The 18,422-nt window shown below is 40.9% G+C and overlaps 4 protein-coding genes across 8 annotated transcripts; 2 read left to right on the plus strand and 2 right to left on the minus strand.

Annotated features, from left to right (window-relative positions):
- Positions 1–1,250: 1,250 nt before the first annotated feature.
- Positions 1,251–5,673, minus strand: LOC116210456 (pentatricopeptide repeat-containing protein At1g05670, mitochondrial). 4 transcript variants are annotated; one of them, XM_031544328.1, is made up of 5 exons: positions 5,547–5,673; positions 2,484–4,926; positions 2,312–2,383; positions 2,087–2,202; positions 1,251–1,789 (listed from the first exon to the last, which is right to left on the minus strand). In XM_031544328.1, exon 2 carries the CDS (start codon positions 4,809–4,811, stop codon positions 2,562–2,564), a length of 2,250 nt encoding a protein of 749 aa, XP_031400188.1. In that variant the 5' UTR covers positions 4,812–4,926; positions 5,547–5,673; the 3' UTR covers positions 1,251–1,789; positions 2,087–2,202; positions 2,312–2,383; positions 2,484–2,561. The 4 variants fall into 4 exon arrangements, with proteins under 4 accessions (XP_031400188.1, XP_031400191.1, XP_031400187.1 ...); XM_031544331.1 differs by having other exon boundaries at positions 2,087–2,186; positions 5,261–5,657; XM_031544327.1 differs by having other exon boundaries at positions 5,261–5,657.
- Positions 5,674–8,543: 2,870 nt separating this feature from the next.
- On the plus strand, positions 8,544–10,262 carry LOC116211396. Its single transcript, XM_031545760.1, has 2 exons — positions 8,544–9,459; positions 9,883–10,262. Exons 1-2 carry the CDS (start codon positions 8,598–8,600, stop codon positions 9,933–9,935), a joined length of 915 nt encoding a protein of 304 aa, XP_031401620.1. The 5' UTR covers positions 8,544–8,597; the 3' UTR covers positions 9,936–10,262.
- Positions 10,263–11,641: 1,379 nt separating this feature from the next.
- Positions 11,642–13,718, plus strand: LOC116211394 (LRR receptor-like serine/threonine-protein kinase FLS2). The gene has a single exon (XM_031545757.1). It carries the CDS (start codon positions 11,732–11,734, stop codon positions 13,637–13,639), a length of 1,908 nt encoding a protein of 635 aa, XP_031401617.1. The 5' UTR covers positions 11,642–11,731; the 3' UTR covers positions 13,640–13,718.
- A 104-nt stretch (positions 13,719–13,822) lies between these two features.
- On the minus strand, positions 13,823–17,014 carry LOC116211395. Of its 2 annotated transcripts, none has more exons than XM_031545758.1 (9): positions 16,631–17,014; positions 15,991–16,074; positions 15,535–15,915; positions 15,261–15,429; positions 15,025–15,187; positions 14,786–14,914; positions 14,490–14,684; positions 14,219–14,341; positions 13,823–14,109 (listed from the first exon to the last, which is right to left on the minus strand). In XM_031545758.1, the coding sequence occupies exons 1-9, from the start codon at positions 16,647–16,649 to the stop codon at positions 13,984–13,986; spliced, it is 1,389 nt and encodes a 462-aa protein (XP_031401618.1). In that variant the 5' UTR covers positions 16,650–17,014; the 3' UTR covers positions 13,823–13,983. The 2 variants fall into 2 exon arrangements, with proteins under 2 accessions (XP_031401618.1, XP_031401619.1); XM_031545759.1 differs by having other exon boundaries at positions 15,991–16,071; positions 16,631–17,013.
- Positions 17,015–18,422: the final 1,408 nt, after the last annotated feature.

The following is an 18,422-nucleotide window of genomic DNA, read 5'->3' on the forward strand; positions in this document are numbered from 1 at the left end:
GGATAATTTAGTAAATTAATTCCTATTACGTATCCGTATTACCTACTATGTACATGAAGGTAATGCATCCATAATTGCGATTTCGATTACGAACACAAACAAACAAAGTAATCGATATTACGTGCTTACTAAATACGTAATAAATATGTAATGTAATTTTTATTACAGTGAAACAAACGCACCCTTAAATTTTTGTTTAAGGATCGTCGATTCATAATCTGTCCCGGAAAGGAAGATGTGACCAGTAATTTTTGTACCAATCGCATGTAGATTAGACAACGAATATAAATATAAATATTAATGATGATAAATATAAAATAAATGTAAAATACGTGAAAATGCAGTCTCTTTCTGGATGAATGGCAATGCAGTCTCTTTCTCTAGAAGCTGAGGTTGGACTTTTGGATTACTCCGGGGATAGGAATTGTGGTACCGTTCAAACGGTGTACGCCTACGGTCGGCCTTTTGCATAGTGCCACTGTTTTTCTTATTTTTATTTCTCTTTCTCGTTGACAAAAAATAGGAAGTATTAATTACGACAAACTAACCTAATTCTCGTATATCATGCCACAATTTTTAGTTTTTAAAATTTTTTGTGGAATAATATATAAATCGATGTCAAAGTAATTCTTATAGAAAAATGCCTTTATTTTCCGAAACAAATGGTCTATGTATAGAGGTGTGCATGGATATTGAGTATATTCATAACTGGTTAAAACCTACCCGTTAAGATAGAGTCTGGGTAATTTCAATTGAAAATGGGATAGGGTCCGGGTAATAATTTAAAGAACCGGTAAAAATAAGTTTCGATTCCGATTCTAACATATATGGTACCCACGAAACCGGTATCCAGGACTTCAATTTTTTCTAAAAAAATTATTTAATATTTACATAATTCTCTATGTGCGATGTAGTAGTTACAGAATCCTAAGTAGAGCTTATTTGCTTTGTCTACGAAGAAGAGCTATTTATACTTATCAAAAAAAGATTTCCACTTTTAAAATTATTAATAATGTCCATTACCGTGTTTGGTATGTTATACGTTACAGGTAATCTTGCTTGCTGGTAATTTGTTGGGTAAGTATATTCCCAATAACGAGTGAAAAGGTGAATTACCTTGGAAATCCAGCTTACCACTAATATATTTCAGCTTGTTGGTAATTTACTGGGTAAGTATATTCCCAGTAACGAGTGAAAAAGTGGATTACCTTAAAAATTCAGATTACCACTAATATGTTTCAACAACATAGTAATCTAATGAGACCAGAGAATTAGATTCCCAATAATCCACATGAATTATCTCATGCCAACCGCCCTCTTAGCATTCAATCAGCAGTAACATTAGGTTGGTGAGAATTTGTGGTCCGTAATCAGAACGCGAAGGCGGCTATTGAATTCTGCGGCCCACAATCCTTCCCATTCAAAGAATTTTCTAGTCGCTCTTTGCATTATTTTGCCATCACACTCCACATTTACATTTTTTCTCCCGTTCATGCATGAGATCTTTCATAGGTTTGACCGGTTCAATTTCTCTAGAACAGTCCTGATCCTCTTGGTTTTATTGTATCCTTCTTATTTTATGCAAAATAAGGCTTCGTCCAGGGGATATCACAAGGGTCAGTCGGATGAAAATTCCGATTTTTAAATCGTAACGATGTGGTTTCAGCAGTTAAGATGCATTTAAATACTCAGTGGCAGCATCACAAAGAGGGTAAAAACTTACTAGAACACATTACTTCCCATCCCTGCTGCGTACATCTGAATGTGGCATATGAAAAATTCATCCAACCTGTGGAAGAAACCATATAGGGTCAGATTAATTGTGGTGGAAGACAACCATTTAAGCTAAGACCTTTGAATGTGTAATTTACCAGCTAGAAAAAAAAAAAAAAAGAAATTCCGGTGGAAAAAGATTCTTCATATTTGAAGACCAAACAAATCAGGGAACTTCAAGAGAATAATAATTCCAGGAAATTGATTTAAACGAGGTGCTAAGCAAAAGCCGGAAACGAAATGACACAAAACCAGCATGATATTTACAAATTTATAACCAAAAGTCTAAAAAGAGGAAAACATCGAGAGCTACCTTCACTGTTCCTTGTGAATGACCATGGTATCTCAGCAAGTCTCAGACACTGTCCAGTCCCTTCATTGTCAAACGCTATCATCTCCTTTGTGGAGTGCTTCTACAAATTAAGCCAACTCTCGAAAAACAAAACAAAATGAAAGATCAATAGTGTAACCCAGGGAATCTGCAACAACTGCATTCGGAGGCAGGTAACATAATCAAACAACAAAAGTAGATTCTCACCACTCCTTGGCAAGTAGCCATACTGATCCGATGAATGTAAGGAAGCTCTTCATCCAGAATAACATCAGTGCCCTGCACAAACAACTTCTGTTAAGACAAAGCTCGCTGCCAATAACAAATGGTATTACTCAGTTCTTTTAAGAACCATTTAGAAGGAAATAGAAAATGATACCTCATTTACAGAGGGTATCACTGCATATTAGGATCTCGATACCAAAGCTCGTGCCACATTAATAAGAGTCTCTAGCCATCAGTCTTCATCCTTGGCTTGATCCACAAGAAAGTTCTCTATGACTTCATCACACAGCTGAAGGATAGTTCCCATATTTCCCTCCTCATATATCATGTCCACAAAGAGGTCATATATCTCTTTATCTACCACGATTTCCTTTTGTCTCATCTCTTCGAATATTTGCCTTGCTTCTGAAACTCTCTTTCTCTTCAAAAAACCCCTAACCAATGCATTGTATGAACTAGCTGAAACACGGAAACCCTTCTCAACCATTTCTTGATGCAAAAACCACGCTTCCTTCATATTCCTCGCTTTGCAATGCCCCTTTATCAATATGTTATATGTCTTTTCATCAGGTATAACTCCCCTGGCCTGCATACCTCGATAGATATCATTTGTAGCACGCATGTTGTTTCTGTTGCAATACTGCTTCATTAGAGAATTGTAGATCGCAGCATTGGGATTTATACCCTTCTGGAGCATCCAATCCAATAACTGCTCTGCATCCTCTAGCATTCCCAAGCTACAGAATCCGTTCATCAGCACATGGAATGTAACAATTGTGGGCTCAAGGCCTCTATCGAGCATCTCTCGGAGCAGGTTGTGGGCTTTCGTCATCTGGCCCATCTTACAGTGTGCATCCATTAAAGTTGTGTAAGTAATACTGTCAGGGAAAATCCCAGCCTTCTCCATATCCTCCATCAGCTTCATTGCTAAAGCAATATTACCTGCCTTGCAGTGGCCATTAAGAATAGAATTATAAGTGCAGAGATTCAGTTCAAGGCCCTTCCTTCGCATTTCATGAAGAAGCTCGTTTGCTGAGTCCACATCTCCAGATTTACAAAGCCCATCAGACAATGCCGTGTAAGTAACTACATTCGGGCTGATCCCAAGAGAAACCATCTCATTATGAAGAGAAAAGGCCTTCCTCATTTCACCTGCCTTGCAGTAACCATCAATGAGTGCTGTATATGTAACTTCATCTGGTCTGAAACCTCTCTTCTCCATCTCACTGAACATATTATCTGCTTCCACCATTTTCCCACTCTCACAGAAACCACAAATTAGAGCTGTATATGTTACAACATCAGGAACAATATTCTGAGCCTGCATTTCTTCAAACAGAGAAAATGCTGATGCAACATTCCCTAGTTTACGGAAACCATTGATGAGGGTCGTGTAAACCACATTATCGGCAGCTACTCCATGGTTGATCATCTCCCTCATGACTTTCTCTGCTTGAATTACTTTACCACTTTCACACAGGAAAAAAATTATGCTGTTGTAGGTGTAAGAGTTGGGTTTCAACCCTGCTGTTTGCATCTCCTCTACAAGCTTCAATGCACTCTGCAGTTCCCCAGCTTGACAGTATCCATTAATTATAGTACTGTAACTTACAACGTCAGGTGAACAGCCTCTTTCCTCCATTTGCAGTAGTAAATTGTGCGCTTCCTTGATCTTCTTACTTCGACAGAATGAATGAACAATAATGTTATAACTATCTGTGTTCCAACAAACACCAACTACAGGGAATTCCTTGAATGCCTTTATTAGTGCCTGATGCCCATCAGGATCGTGGGAGAGCTGACTAAGGTAAAAATTGCAAGCATCAATGGAGATAACCACCCCATAATTTACCAACTTGTCAAAAAGCTTCCTAGCTTCATGAAGCGACTTTGCTTGAACAAGAACATGGAAGAAAATACTGAATACCCGGGGATCTGAACCCCAGTCCTTATATGTGTATATCAATCGCTCAGCAAAGAGAGCAAATGAACTGCTAATCTCTAGATTGGGTTTTGTCCAGAAATCATTAATAAGCTGTTCTGCTGTTTCTAGATCTCCAGAAGCTACAGCAACCTGGATAATGATGCAGCGTGCTTCCAATGTTGGGTATCTGCGAAGGCACGCCCAATCATAGAAATCCAAAGCCAATCTATAGTCACTTCTAATGTTCATGAGGACCCAAATGAGATGGTCAGGCCTAAACTTTGATTCATAAGGTTTTAGAATTCGGCGAAGTGGCTCACTGCGGCGCAACTTTATTGTTGTTGAGATATGGTGTACAAGCTCAGAATCTCTGATGGTGGGTTTCTTAGGGGAATAATCAGGAAATGGCCTCGTATTGGTTGAGCCCGAGTAAAGGAATCTGAGGGGTGAATGTCGGTAAAGGAACAAGCACGGCAAAACTTTTGGAGTTTTCAAGAGAATATTGTGGCATAAGACACCGAAATAATTGCCTCGAATGTGGAGCATGAACCTCTTCATGCCTGTTAATAAATTCCATCAAGATAAACACAGACAGCTCCACTCAGATGAAGGGGCACCTCCCACCTCCATGTGGAAGGACCATAGCACAGAAGCCTCCTCATCTCCCCATTTTCTGCATGAGGGAAAATACATGCTTAAAATTCCTTCAATGAGAAGAAACAGCTTAATGAACAGAAAAACTGGATGAAAGGATATCGATCACACAAAAATATAAAAGAATCAATCGTCATGATGGGCAGCAGTACTTCTTGAATGACCAGTAACCGATTGTCTAAATACTTAAACCACATAGAGCGAGCTATCCACATTTCTTATTTAAGATAGGAAGTTCAAATCAAACCGAATATGAGATGTCTGAATGAGATCAGAAGGCAATAAGAGGAACCTACGAAGTCTGATAAAAAGTTTAATTGACAAATGCTTCTCAGGGGAAATTCGTCAAACACCTTTAGCGTTATCAGCACAAGCCACAGGAGCTCCACAGCTTCGTTCCCCAGTTAGCCTGAGCTCCTTCACATACTAGCTTCTCCATTCCCAAACAAAAATGTAAGAATTTACAGGAAGCTCACTCTCCAGATTACCAGGACGACAACAATTCAGAGAAAATCTAGACCGAGTGATCATTCAATGATCCTTCCCACCATGCCCATTAGTAAAAATGTCCAAAGTAACAAGACCCGACATGCCAGGGAAGGAGAAAAGAGAGAAAAAGGAGACAGCTTGAGAGCGTACGAATGGGGAGAGGAACGAATCAGCACTCCAGTGAACTGGTTTGGCTACTGAACTGAAGAAGCAGAGCAAGTCAGCAGACAGACAACAAAGAAGACGATGTTCAGTGATACGACGTTTGTTATATCTACGGGCCAGGCAGGCCCAGGAATAAGGGCTACTTCCCGTACTACTACTTTATGGGCCTATGATGAATGAAAAAATGGATAAATTATATCGGTTGTTCAAAAAGTTTTATAAATATTTTAATATGGTACAAAAAAAAAAATTTTTTACTTGATGGTACAAAATGTTTCAAAATTGTTTTAATATAATACAAACCGTCATCTCGCCATTGATATCGTCAAACCGACGCTGATGGTGCACAACTGGTTTTTGTGGGACGTTACATGATAATGCAAAATGTTTTGAAGTTATGACTTAATAGTACAAAATGTTTTACGCAAGTTATATGATGGTGCAAAATTTACAGTCTTGTAAAGGACAACTTGACGGCTTCAATAGCGAGATGGCAGTTTATACTATACTGAAACAATTTTGAAACATTTTACCATTAAGTAGCAAAAAAAAAATTGTACCATATTAAAATATTTATAAAACTTTTTGGACCACTAGTGCAATTTACCCTAAAAAATCCGGGCGAGAACCAGACCAATATGGTCCCATTTTGTAAGATGATCTCATTCAGAATATCTAGTAATTTATGTTGAACATGGTCTACGAGTTTGCACCAACCTGCCGGCCGGCTTGGAAGATCAATCCGAGCTCGATGTTTTTCATTTTTCTTAGTTTCGAATCTTTTTTGTATGTCAAATATGGTCTATGAGTTATGACACAATCAGTTTAGAAAACTCGTCCTTATGTCTTTCTTTCGGTTGTTCTTTTCTTAACCTGGATATAAATGTGTCGACCGGGGTTGAATGTCCGTGACTCCTTACAATCTCATCGATCGCCTCCGACCAGGGAACAGCGCCAAGTGAGCGAGTATAGGATCTGTTTGAACCCAAAGGTGGGGATGTTGATAATTATGACGTCCAAATCACAAGATCCGTACCCAGGGTAAGGCCTTTTAGTTTCACACGCCTCATATATATATGTATCGGAACGCTATCGGCTTTGCCTTCTAGTTCATCCTTATGATCTGACGATATCTTCTCAGTTTTCGGTAAAGGTTCACATAAAGGAGACATTGATACCATTCCAATTAACCCTTTTGTGCTTCCATATGCAGAGAGCAGTACAATGCCTTGTGTCTCCTCATAGTATTAGTGCAGTGAACTTTCCTCTGATTTTGAAGATTAAACGATAACACCAATTGTGTGATCCAAGTCCGGACATTCCTTGGACAATATTACGTGAAGCGAAGCCGCTTAGCAAAGCGATCTCTATGAGCCACTTGCAACATGGCATAGGTTTAATTCCGCAACATCTTGACAAATACGAATTCAGAAAGGTTGTATAATATGTAGAGTAAATTATTGGTTTGGTTCCTGAACTTTTACACTGTAACAGTTCAGAACCTCCAAAATTTTTACCATCAATTTTTTGACCTAAATTATCCACTTCTAATCTAATAGTTTAGACGAGTGTCAAATACTTTAACGGAAAGCTAACGTGGATGTTTATGTAGTGCAAACAATGTTGACAAATTTATTATTTTAAAATCATATTTGCCAAAAAACATTGTCGTTCTAGTTTTCTCTGAATTTATTTTTATCCTCTTTTTTTTTTTTTTTTTTTTCATTTTAACGCCTTTGCCGACAGCCTCGCCCGAAGGAAGAGTTGGCCGGCTCGGGAGTGCCCAGCTGGTTTGCCCCCAAGGCGTTAGGCGATTCTTTTTTCCTTAAATAATTTTTAATTTTAAAAAGGCGCCGTCATTTTGTGCAAGTTTAATTAAAAAAATTATTAACAATTGGAAAATTCAGTAACCAAACTGTCATTTTTTATTCGTGTTTATATTTAAGTATAGTTACTTGTTCTAGAAGATGCATGATCCGAAACAAACAAGAGGTTACATTTCTTTCCTTTTGAGAGGCACCGAGCCCGAAGAAATGGAAAGCTTAATAAAGAAACAAAAAGGGTTTCAATTGGACGTGTGAAGAGTGGCCTGAGAAAGGAGAGGAGGAGGCTCGTATTGCTTGTCGTAATTATTTCTGATCATTTTTAATTTGACCCTTCATTCCGGAAAACTTGCAAGTGCAAGAGAATTTAAATTGAGTCAAATCGAATTCGAAAAGTTGGTTTTTGTGTAAGTAATATGCAAATGACATGATCATCATGGTGATATATCTTTTGTAGGGCCAAGAATAAAGCTACGGCTGCCCTAGATTCGTGTGGTGGATTGTTAGGTAATGGTTTTCCTTTCTAAATACACAAGATTATGTTATGTTCGACGTTGGACCAGTTTCCTATTACTGCATTCTCCTTAATCCTTACCACATGACGATTTGAAGGGGTGGAGAGGACTCCAAGTGATGCGAAACGGGGTCAATGAGTGAAGAGGAAGCATACATACTAACGGAGAGGCTCCAGGGAGTTTCGAAAACTCTCCTGCAGTTTTTCTCCGGTAACACCGGAACTTAGAGTTCGACGCGTAACTTCAGGTTTCTTGGTAAGAAACATTATCATGACATCCGAAGAATGCAGATAACCGATCGAAATAGTATGGGCGAAAGAGAAAAGCATAGAACCCACAAAAAGCTACCAAAAACTCACCACCGAAAGTGTAAGAAAAACATTGATCCCTTGAAGGAATCAATCTTTCTCTGCCTTTTCTATTCCCTTGAAGATAAAAGCTACAAAACCGAGAGTGTTTTGGGTTAGATTCTTGTCAGTGAAACTTTTTATGCCCCTTTATTATTCCCTTCTCTTTATTAAGTCATGACCTTCCTTTATAACAAAAAAAATTATAGATATTTGTATTTTCCTAATAGAAGCTAAAATAATTTAATACAAACAAGTTAGCTTCTTGTGCTTGCTCTTCATTAGTATAAAACCGACCAAACATCGAACCAAGCTCAGCTCCCTCCATAGAAACAAATTCAACAAAGGAAAATGAAGAATTTCAGGCACTCTCCTCTGCCTCTCCTCTCCTTCATCTTTCACCTAATCCTCTCGATCCCACCAATCTCCTCCCAGATGTGCCTCCGGGACTGTGGGGGGATGCCCCTCCGGTACCCATTTGGAAGCGGCCCGGGATGCGGGGACCTGAGGTTCCAGCGATACGTGACCTGCAAGGATGGGAAGCTCACCCTGACCACCCACACTGGATCCTACCCGATCACAAACATTGATTATTCCTCTCAAGTTGCTTACCTCTCCGACCCCTCAATGTCCACCTGTGACTGCAGTCAGCCCAGCAAGGGCTTCAGCCTTGACTGGGACGCACCCTTCTCTTTCCAGGATGATAACATTTTTGCCCTCCTCGACTGTTCGCTTGACTCCTCGCCCATTTACCCACCGAATGCTGATGGTAACAATAACTCTTCTGTGGTTCCATTATGTGATACCAAGGGGCAGCCAATCTGCAGCTTCCTTAACTCTTGTCGAGCGATCAGCATGCTTAACCTCCCTATCTCGACCTGCTGTGTTTATGCTCCTGTGGACCTTGGACCATCATATGAGATGGACTTACAGAAGCTGAAGTGCAGTTCATATTCGGGATTCTATAGCTTCAATGGCCAGGAAGCAGACCCCGAGAAGTGGAAGTACGGGATTGCATTAAAGTATAAGTTCAACGTGTATAATGATTACCCCGGCTCATGTTCGGCATGTGAGAGAAGCAACGGTGTTTGCGGGTATGGAGGAGCCTACAATTCATACATCTGCGTGTGTCCTAATGGGATGAACACGACTTCGGACTGTTTCTTTGGCGCATCCTGGAGCGGGGCCCAGAGGGGTCTGACATGGCATAAAGGTACTACCTTCTCATCTAGCTCCCAGGTTTCAACTTTTGATTCTTTTCTACTTCTGAAGTGCTAAAAAGTGGTGGCTTATTTGGCTAACAGCTTAAGCTGTTACGAAGTCGCATTGACATTTGACAATCAACCATATCTATGGTACACTTGACACATCCTCATCCTCGCTGAATAAGAATAACTTGGAAAGTGAAATTAGAAGCACTAGGAATAATTGGGAACGGTGGGCTTACGAAAACAGGCAGGAAAGAGATAACTCACGCTCAGATACAGCTATGGCCCGATCTAGTAACTTGAACTTATTGAAGTAGAGCACATTTATAGGCAGTTCAAGCTAGACACGAATCACATCAGCAATTACCAGAGTATGCTTCCCATATATTAGGGGACTAAAATTTTCGCCCTTCTTGGTGATATTTCAGGAATGTGGTTGGCTTATTCCCTGGCATGCATTTTGGTACTGGTGATGCTGTAGTCTGTGAAGATCTGTATTGGATTGATTGAAAAGTTGACTCCAGCGAATCATCCTCGGTGTTGGTGAAATGTAGTGTGCTTAGAAAAAGTTCGACTTTTGGATCCCTTGCTGTGGACAGAATAACAGTCCATGACATATCTCGGTTGCCAAGGAACTGAATAAAGAATCAGTAGTTTCATGATCTGCGGCAGTTCAAACTAAAATGCAGTAAATCAATGCTGTGGTTATATAGCAGAATAGTATTCCATATATCATGGCAATGTATGTCTTTTTAACTTCTTCAATATCATTCTTCAATGAAAGACCGAATATTTAATTCGTTTCTCATACCAAATGACCTTTACTTCATAAACGAGAGATACGACCCCCTGTTGCAGGTAGACACTCCGGATTTAGTAAAATTAGAGATGAAAATCCGCTTCCATAAAGTACCAGCTACTAGTGATTTTCAGTAGCGATCCTTCGGGCCAGGGGGAATCCCCGTGTTCGAATATTGAGAGCCGATCGTTGTATCCAGCTTGTAAAGTTGATTACTTTAGAAGGAAGATAATGCAATGGAATGTGATTCTCCTCCCAAAGGGCATCATATCCCCTGAAAGAGAATCAATCTCTCTTTTCACTTTCACTACAAAAGGTTCTTCTTCCTTTTCATCTATGTTACTTACCATGCAAGCTCTTGAAACCTCTAGAGAGCACTCCCTTTATTCCTTCCACTACTTCTTTTGCTGAACGACAGTCGAAGTCTAAACCCGTGCATGAAAAGATGTCTGGGTTGAACAAAAAAATTTGAAATTCTAATTTTAGTGTGGCATTTCGCCTTTAACTCAGAACCAAAAGGTTCTTGAGTTCTGTTCTCACTTCTCACCAATGGAACTTCCACGGACTTTTATTTCCCTTTCATTCGTAACATATTAGGCCCGCAGGCCTCTTTTGTATTCGGGAAAGAACTTATTCTATTTTGCTAACAGCACAGAGATAGTGGGCTTAAGGACATTCTGGACCTTAGATTGTGGGCTTTCCTGGTGGGTCTGAACATAAACGGATTCCTGCAGAAGAACAATAAACATTTAACAAAAACTGTCTGATTCTGACAAGATCCTTCTTGAAATTCCAAAAGGTGTCAGTCCTTGGAGTGACTAAAAGAAGACCATTACCCTCTGAGTGTCTGTAAAACTGTTAAGATAGACTCTTTTCTATCTTTGTCGTGATTCGTATTATTAACGTGTAAATCGGAGGGTAAATCTTGTGATTTCTTACAGAAAACGTGAAAAAGGTTGCGACCACAAGCATGATACTTAGTTCGGAATCTTCATGGGCAGCGTACGCCTTGAAGGCTATAACCCTCATAATTACCTTTATTTTTGTAATCAGTCTCATTGAATCCGAACTGTGATCTCTCTTCATCCATCAGATTGTTGGGAAGCACGTTTTGGATCTATTTGTGCAGAAGCTGATTAAATCTTCTGTCCTTTTTCTATGGCAAAATAAGAGCCCATTTGTCGGTTTAAATTATTGAACTACATCGGGGGAAGGGATCTGGAACATGTCATAAAATAATCAAATTCACAAGAACCATGAGACAGCTTTAATCATAGAATAGAGAACATGATGATTAACACAACAACAAAATATGCTTTGCAGCAACAAACTGTAAAGCATAAAAAGAATACAGAAAAGATAAATCTAAGCATAGTAGAAGAAGATCTTTGACCTCTCTTCTCTTTGGCTCTCCTCTCTGTCCCGTAAATTTGCTGGACTTCAGATTCCGACCCTTCTGGTTACTCGTAAGGAAAGAAATGGTTTCCTGGCTTCTCCCTTTTGCTGCATTTGTTGCCATTGTGGCAGTCATAGAAGGAACAAAAATCAGTTCGGGCGGAATGTGCCATCCGAGTGACCTGAAAGGCCTCACAAGTTTCCGGGCGAATGTTCGGGTCGATACTTCAGGAAGGCTTGCGAAGTGGACGGGGATCAAATGCTGTGAGTGGGAAGGCATTTCCTGCGATAATTCAACCGGACGCGTGATAGAAATTCGTCTCCCAGGATTTATTTCGACGAGCGACTCTCCGTATCAGTCCCAGATGAAAGGTCTCCTCTCTCCTTATATCACTCTTCTGAGGTCTCTCGAAGTCATTGATCTCGGTGGACTTATGGATCTTTCTGGAGCTATACCATCATCCATTGGATTTGATCTCCCGAATCTCCGAAAGCTCTACCTTTGCAGTAACAGAATAACGGGACAGATACCCAACAGCATTGGTAAGCTCTTGAAACTTGAAGAACTTGTACTGTTCGAGAATAGATTATCCGGGACAATCCCTCCAAGCCTCGGGAATCTTGAAAATTTGAGCTCCCTGCTCCTCTACTCTAATCAGCTTTCAGGAAAACTCCCTAATTCTCTTGCGAATTTGACGAGTTTGGTTCATATTGACATCCATGGAAACTATCTCGCTGGTGACATTCCAGAAAATGTAGGTCGACTTCAGAACTTAAAAGAGCTTGATCTCTCGAACAATCTCTTGAGCGGGAAAATTCCAACTTCCATAAGTAACTTAACAGCCATCTCCACATTGTATTTGGATGCCAACAACCTTGAGGGACCAATCCCGAATTCCTTACATGAAATGCCTTCCCTTGGTTTTCTGAGGCTGCAGAACAATCGTCTCAGCGGAAACATTCCACCAGCTTTTGGCAACATAGCATCCCTTCAGAGAGTCTCATTAGCTAATAACAAACTCACGGGAGCAATACCGCCGAGCATCGGATATCTATCGGCTCTAACAGAATTGTACCTTGATGGAAATCTATTGTCGGGCCATATACCAAGATCAATCGGTCATCTATCGGGTCTTTTGGTCTTAAACATTTCTTACAATGCAATACAAGGCCAATTGCCCCGTGAGATGTCTTCCTTGCAGAACCTTCAAATTCTGGATTTGTCTTTCAACAGACTTAACCTTTCCTCAATCCCGACCTGGTTCTCACAACTATCCTCACTTTCCAAGATCTACATGGCCGGATGCGGAATCAAAGGCAAATTTCCCAGGCTTTTATGGATGATGCCTAGTCTGGTCCAGGAACTCGACCTATCTGCTAATCATATAACGGGAGGTCTGCCGTCATGGCTCGGCAGCCTAACCCAGCTCTACCTGCTGAACCTTTCAAGGAACTCGCTAGTTTCAGGAATCCCTGAAACATTTGCAAGCTTGAGTACCTTGGCTATACTAGATCTCCACTCAAATAAGCTGACAGGAAGTATAGAATGTGTTTTACGGTCACCGACTTATATCGATCTTTCTGACAACAGATTCAGCGATGGAACCGAAATGATAGGATTAGGAGCTGAATGTGGGATCCGTTATCTCAATTTATCAAACAACTCCTTAGAGGGAAGACTGCCAGACTCCATAGCAAGTTGTATTTTGATGAAGAGCTTTGATGTCAGCAGTAACGAGTTGGGGTTCAACTTGCCTGTCGGATTAGCGAGCATTAGCTCGCTGGAGACGCTGAAGCTGCAGCGGAACCGTCTCACTGGCAATATACCTAAGGATTATCTGAAGTTGAGGAAATTACGAGTATTAGATTTGTCAGATAATCTCTTGGTGGGGGAAATTCCTGCCGGGGAACCTCTAAGTGACTTCCCCGAGAGCTCATTTTCCGGCAACAAAGGATTGTGTGGGAAACCCCTTCCTCCCTGTAGGTTTTGAGTATTTCTTTTTCCTTGTTTCTTCCAAGAGAGTGCCAACTCTTTTTGCTTATAAAAGATAGGCAAACAGTCATTTGTTTTCCGAATTAAGATTCGACTTAGTGAATCTCTCTGGTCAATTTTTCAGAAAATTAGAGTTTTTATACGTCATTTTGGGAGAAAGGTAACCTTAATTTTCCAGAAGTTCACAGCAAAACATTAATTTTCCAGAAAAGGAACTTTCGAATATCAAAACTGATCAACAGTTGCACAACAAACGACTTTCATTCCTCAAAATGAGAGAAGATAATGGTAAACCTCGCGCAGAATTAATGAAGCGGCTTCTTCCAGTTACTTAAGATATCTCTACAAATCATTGTAGCCCGCCGATATTTCTTGGGTTAAGCCCATCTGCTGGTAATTTGTGTAGTCTATTCCATTTAATCTTATGCAGCATAGGATCTGTTCAGGAAGTTCTTCGACTTTGTTCCCCTGTTCGAGGTGCATAAAAAACACAATTCTCAGAAACCAGCATGAGGAGAAATCGGAACAAAGCGACTTCTTTATGCATATTCACTCTCAAAGGGAAAGGTGGCCTTGCCTGAATAGTGAGGCCAACATCCAAGACGCAGAGCTTCAGACGGTCCAAAAATGTGTCGAAGCCCTTCCGCGAGATATAACTGAACCTGTGCATGTCTAAATCTATCTCGAAGTAGTTCTCACCCTGTGAAATTCCATAAAATAGAAATCATTAGTCTAGAGGAAATAAGTTTTGAAAATTGTAAATTATCCCCATAACTTGATATTCCGAAACCATCATAGAATGGGATCGAGTTCCGTGAATCAGTACGACAAGTTAGGCAGGGATATACAGAATAAAACTCATGCTGAGGACGAGAAAGAATAGGCTTCTCATTGTAAGTCTGCATAAGCTTTCTCTCTGCTGCATTCATGGGTAGATCATCCACGTTCGCCACACGACCCAAAATCTTCAATCTCTCACGGAACTGGACAGTATTATCGACGGCAAAGCCTTTGACTTTCTCAACATCATCATCGATCAACCTCTGTTAAGAGAAGAAACATACCCTCTATAACAATTCAGAGAACGATTAAGCTAGTTACCGAATGCAAGCAAAAGTGTCGACTACGAAAGGATCTACCTTACCCTGATACCATCCTGAAAATGGGATGGGAGCTCCTTCGAATAGCTCTCAGAAAGCTTAAAATATAAGACAATGCTCATTCCTTTGCCATCAGTTTCACTCTGAAAAATTGAGGCGGGATACAGTGGAATCTGTTCGATCAATGAACAAACCAATTTTCTTTTATCATCTGAATGCTGATAAAGAACGTATGTGTGCACACCCAAGGAGAGAGCCATGAATCATTTGCAAGATAATGTACCTGCACGTTCACCACTAGAATAGGAGGGAGCTTTCCGGAAGACTTTGTGGCGGGAAGTTGAACTAAACGAGCAATGTGATCCACTTTCCACTTAGTTAAGAAAACATCAACGCCGAATGGGTAATACGCTGCACAATTAGAAGCAAACTCCTTCCTCTTGTCCCTATCATAGATCAGTATGAATCGATTAGCAGTGGAAGTGTGTAACAAACTGTTGTTCAGAGATGGATCTTTACTGAGTTCTATCTTCCTTGAACTTCCATCTGTACCTAAGATAAGTTTCTCCCCGGACTTTAAAAGATCTCGGCTCGATATATGACCAAGAATCGAGCATTTTCTTTTCCACCGGACAAAAGGGTACTCGAGAACCAGCTATAGGTCTTTCTAAAAGCACCCTCGACGGAACTGAAACAACCAAAAACAGAAGCTTAAGTTATATATCTACAAGTGGGAACTTTTATGAGAAAGACAACCCGAGATTTTGACGACCAAGTATACGGAAATACTTACATACAGGGGAGTTAGGATTCCCTTCCTTTAATTTAGACTGAAGTCTTATGGAGGCTTTTTTCCTCGAACGCGGTGAACTGGAGCTAAGAGAGCCGCTCTTCTCAACAGAAGAAGGAACTGTAGTAGAAGAAGAAGTAATGAACGGCAAGCAGGCACTGGGTATAATCCCGCAGTTGTCAATCACTCCTTCTCCGGAATCAGCAGCCATTGTGATTTCATCGAGAAACATAGGACATGCATCATCTTGAGAAACGGAGCTCTTTGAAGACTCCATAATGGAATTCCTCCCAGAGTTCGGAGCCAATAAGTCAACCATCTGATTAGTCGTGGATGTGATACGAGAAAAATGAACAGCTTCAAGGCCGCTCACAGATAAGGAGTCTGCAATTTGTGAAAAATTTCGTTCAAGAGTAAGGAATAATGAGTCACTGATGGAGACAACAGTCTGGTATTTACCATCCAGAACCCTGTGATAGTCCTCCTCACAGTCAGTGTCGAACACGGCAACAGAATCAAACCATGCTTCCTCAACACTTCCTGCTGACGAAATCAAAATTTATAAGGAAAAAGTTCACAACCCCGAAAGAAATGACTATATTCTTTGTTCTCGTTCAAAGAATAGCAACAGCCGGAACTAGAAAGGCCACAAGAGGCACCTGCAGAATAGATGGGGCTCATTTGTGTAGTTTAGCCTATAGGAATGAGGTTGGGAATTGCATTGATCGAGTTTCGAAAGGACAGTATTTTGTATCGCACTCCAATAGGCATACTCCTGCCAATTTCTAGCCTCACTGAATCAAAATTCAAGTCACATTTAACTGACCACAAAAGCCAGTTTCTTTCACTCCAAGAAACCAACCACTTTCTCGATCACACAACGAAAGCGTCATTAAGAAAATCCAATGCAGCACAAACATTACATCGGGCTTCGTCACAATACTATGCCGGCAATTCATCTGCTTCGCTAGGTCTCCTATTCGAGTCTGGGATTCAATTAAGAGGGACCCTTGCAAGGCAACCCCCAAGCAAACCAACAGAAGATAATGCCGGGTTCAATCAGAACAGCGAGACGGGAGTCTAGGAAGGAGGAGATCACCTTGGAATGTCGGGTTCATGAAACATCAGTGTCGTAGCTCGGCAGGCTCCATCATGTCCACCGATGTGCTCGACAGATGGGACGACAACGACACTCTGCCCTTGACGACCTTCCTTTGCCTCCGGATCCTCTTCTTTTTCGGAAGCTTCGATTTGCCACCAACACAAGCCTGTGGAGTGGACCCGCAGGATCCCATCCACCCTTCCCGGGAGGCTGCTATGGCTCAATCAGCTCCTCTGCTCGGACCCAGTCGTCCTCTCTCTGTCTCCTCCCATGAAAGAGGACGAGGAGGAGAAGGAGAGAGCTGACTAAGGGAGGAGACAGAAAGTGTAGGGGTGAAGGTTTGGATCAATTCTGGATTGTCTTATGGAAAAGGTCATAAGCAAAAATTGAGGCAGGGGACGGAAGGGAGGACACGGTTACGGCAGTTGCCGTTGTCGTTGTCGTTGCCTGCGTGAAGCATCTGCCAATGTGGCGGTGGGTCCCAACGGGGAGGCGGCTGTCCTGCGACATGGCTAAACCTCATTAGCCCGAGCTTGGGGGTTTTTAGTGGCAACTGGCAGCTTCATGCCCGCACGGCAGGTGGGCCCCCCGGACCTCCCCGATAAAATATTGTAAAATGTCAACTTTGTCTGTTCCGAATATGTTGGGTGAATAGGACTATCCAACCTATTAGGAAATATTTATGGTAGGTGCCCGAATTTGAGGAATTTAGAGGACAATGAACACTGGAATATAAGTGGTAAAATCTTCTGAGTGAGGAAGATGTTCATGAATAAAGCAAAAGATCTAGATCAATAAACCGGAGATTACAATCTCGAGATCACACTTGTATTTTCTAACTCTCACTACAAGACCCAAGCCCCGAGAAGAACCTCACAATCCTCTTAGTCATCACCACTCTCTCACTTCTATGAAACCCTAGAGATTCTAAGAAAATAACCCGAGAACTTTACAAGAGAATTACACGTTATTTCCCGATCTCACACTTAACACTGACTTACAAGGATCATCCCGTAGTTATACATTCAAGACCTAAAATATCCTTTAGAATATACCCAAAATATCCCTAAACCGCCTAGAAAAATTCTTCCAAAACAAAAACTAAATCACAAGATACTCTCTCTCGGCCAAACTTGTCATGGCACACTTTGCTGATCACTTATGTACTTCGTGCCATGGCACATTCGCATTCCGCCATGACACGATTTGCTGATTGCTTCCTTTTCTTTAATCGAACTTCGTTCTCGTTTCCTGGTCTTCAGATCTTCGGATTTCCGCTGAATACGAGACATACCTCAACAGCAAGGATTAATTGTGAGGATCCCACTTTCATTTCCATTTTTAGTATAGTAATTTACTCGATACCTATTTTTTTCAATGTGAACCATAATATCTGGAAGCGCAATTGAGCCCCAACTAATCCAATTGAACCAGGTCGGTCCACTAAAGGGTAAAGTTTTCCCAACGTGGATTTTCTGCATTCGTAAAGACTCGAACCCGAGACCTTGCTTAAGTGCAACAAGCGCCAAACCGCTTGAAACAACCCACATTGGTCAATGTCTAATTTCTTTTAATGACTCGATATTAATTAGATTTCAAGTAAAATTATGAGAGTTATTCAATTGTTAGGTAACATGCTCAGAGAGTCTGAATTCAATAAGATATTTCTCTTATCAAAGTGATCGTCTACATTTCACATCGTCTTAACTGCACATGTGAATACAACCTGTCTTGTTACTTCTGCGTTAAATTAACCTACACTCCGTTTATAATTAAGGGTAAAGTGATC

The sequence above is a fragment of the Punica granatum genome, chromosome 6, assembly GCF_007655135.1.
Source record: "Punica granatum isolate Tunisia-2019 chromosome 6, ASM765513v2, whole genome shotgun sequence".
Lineage (NCBI taxonomy): Eukaryota > Viridiplantae > Streptophyta > Magnoliopsida > Myrtales > Lythraceae > Punica > Punica granatum.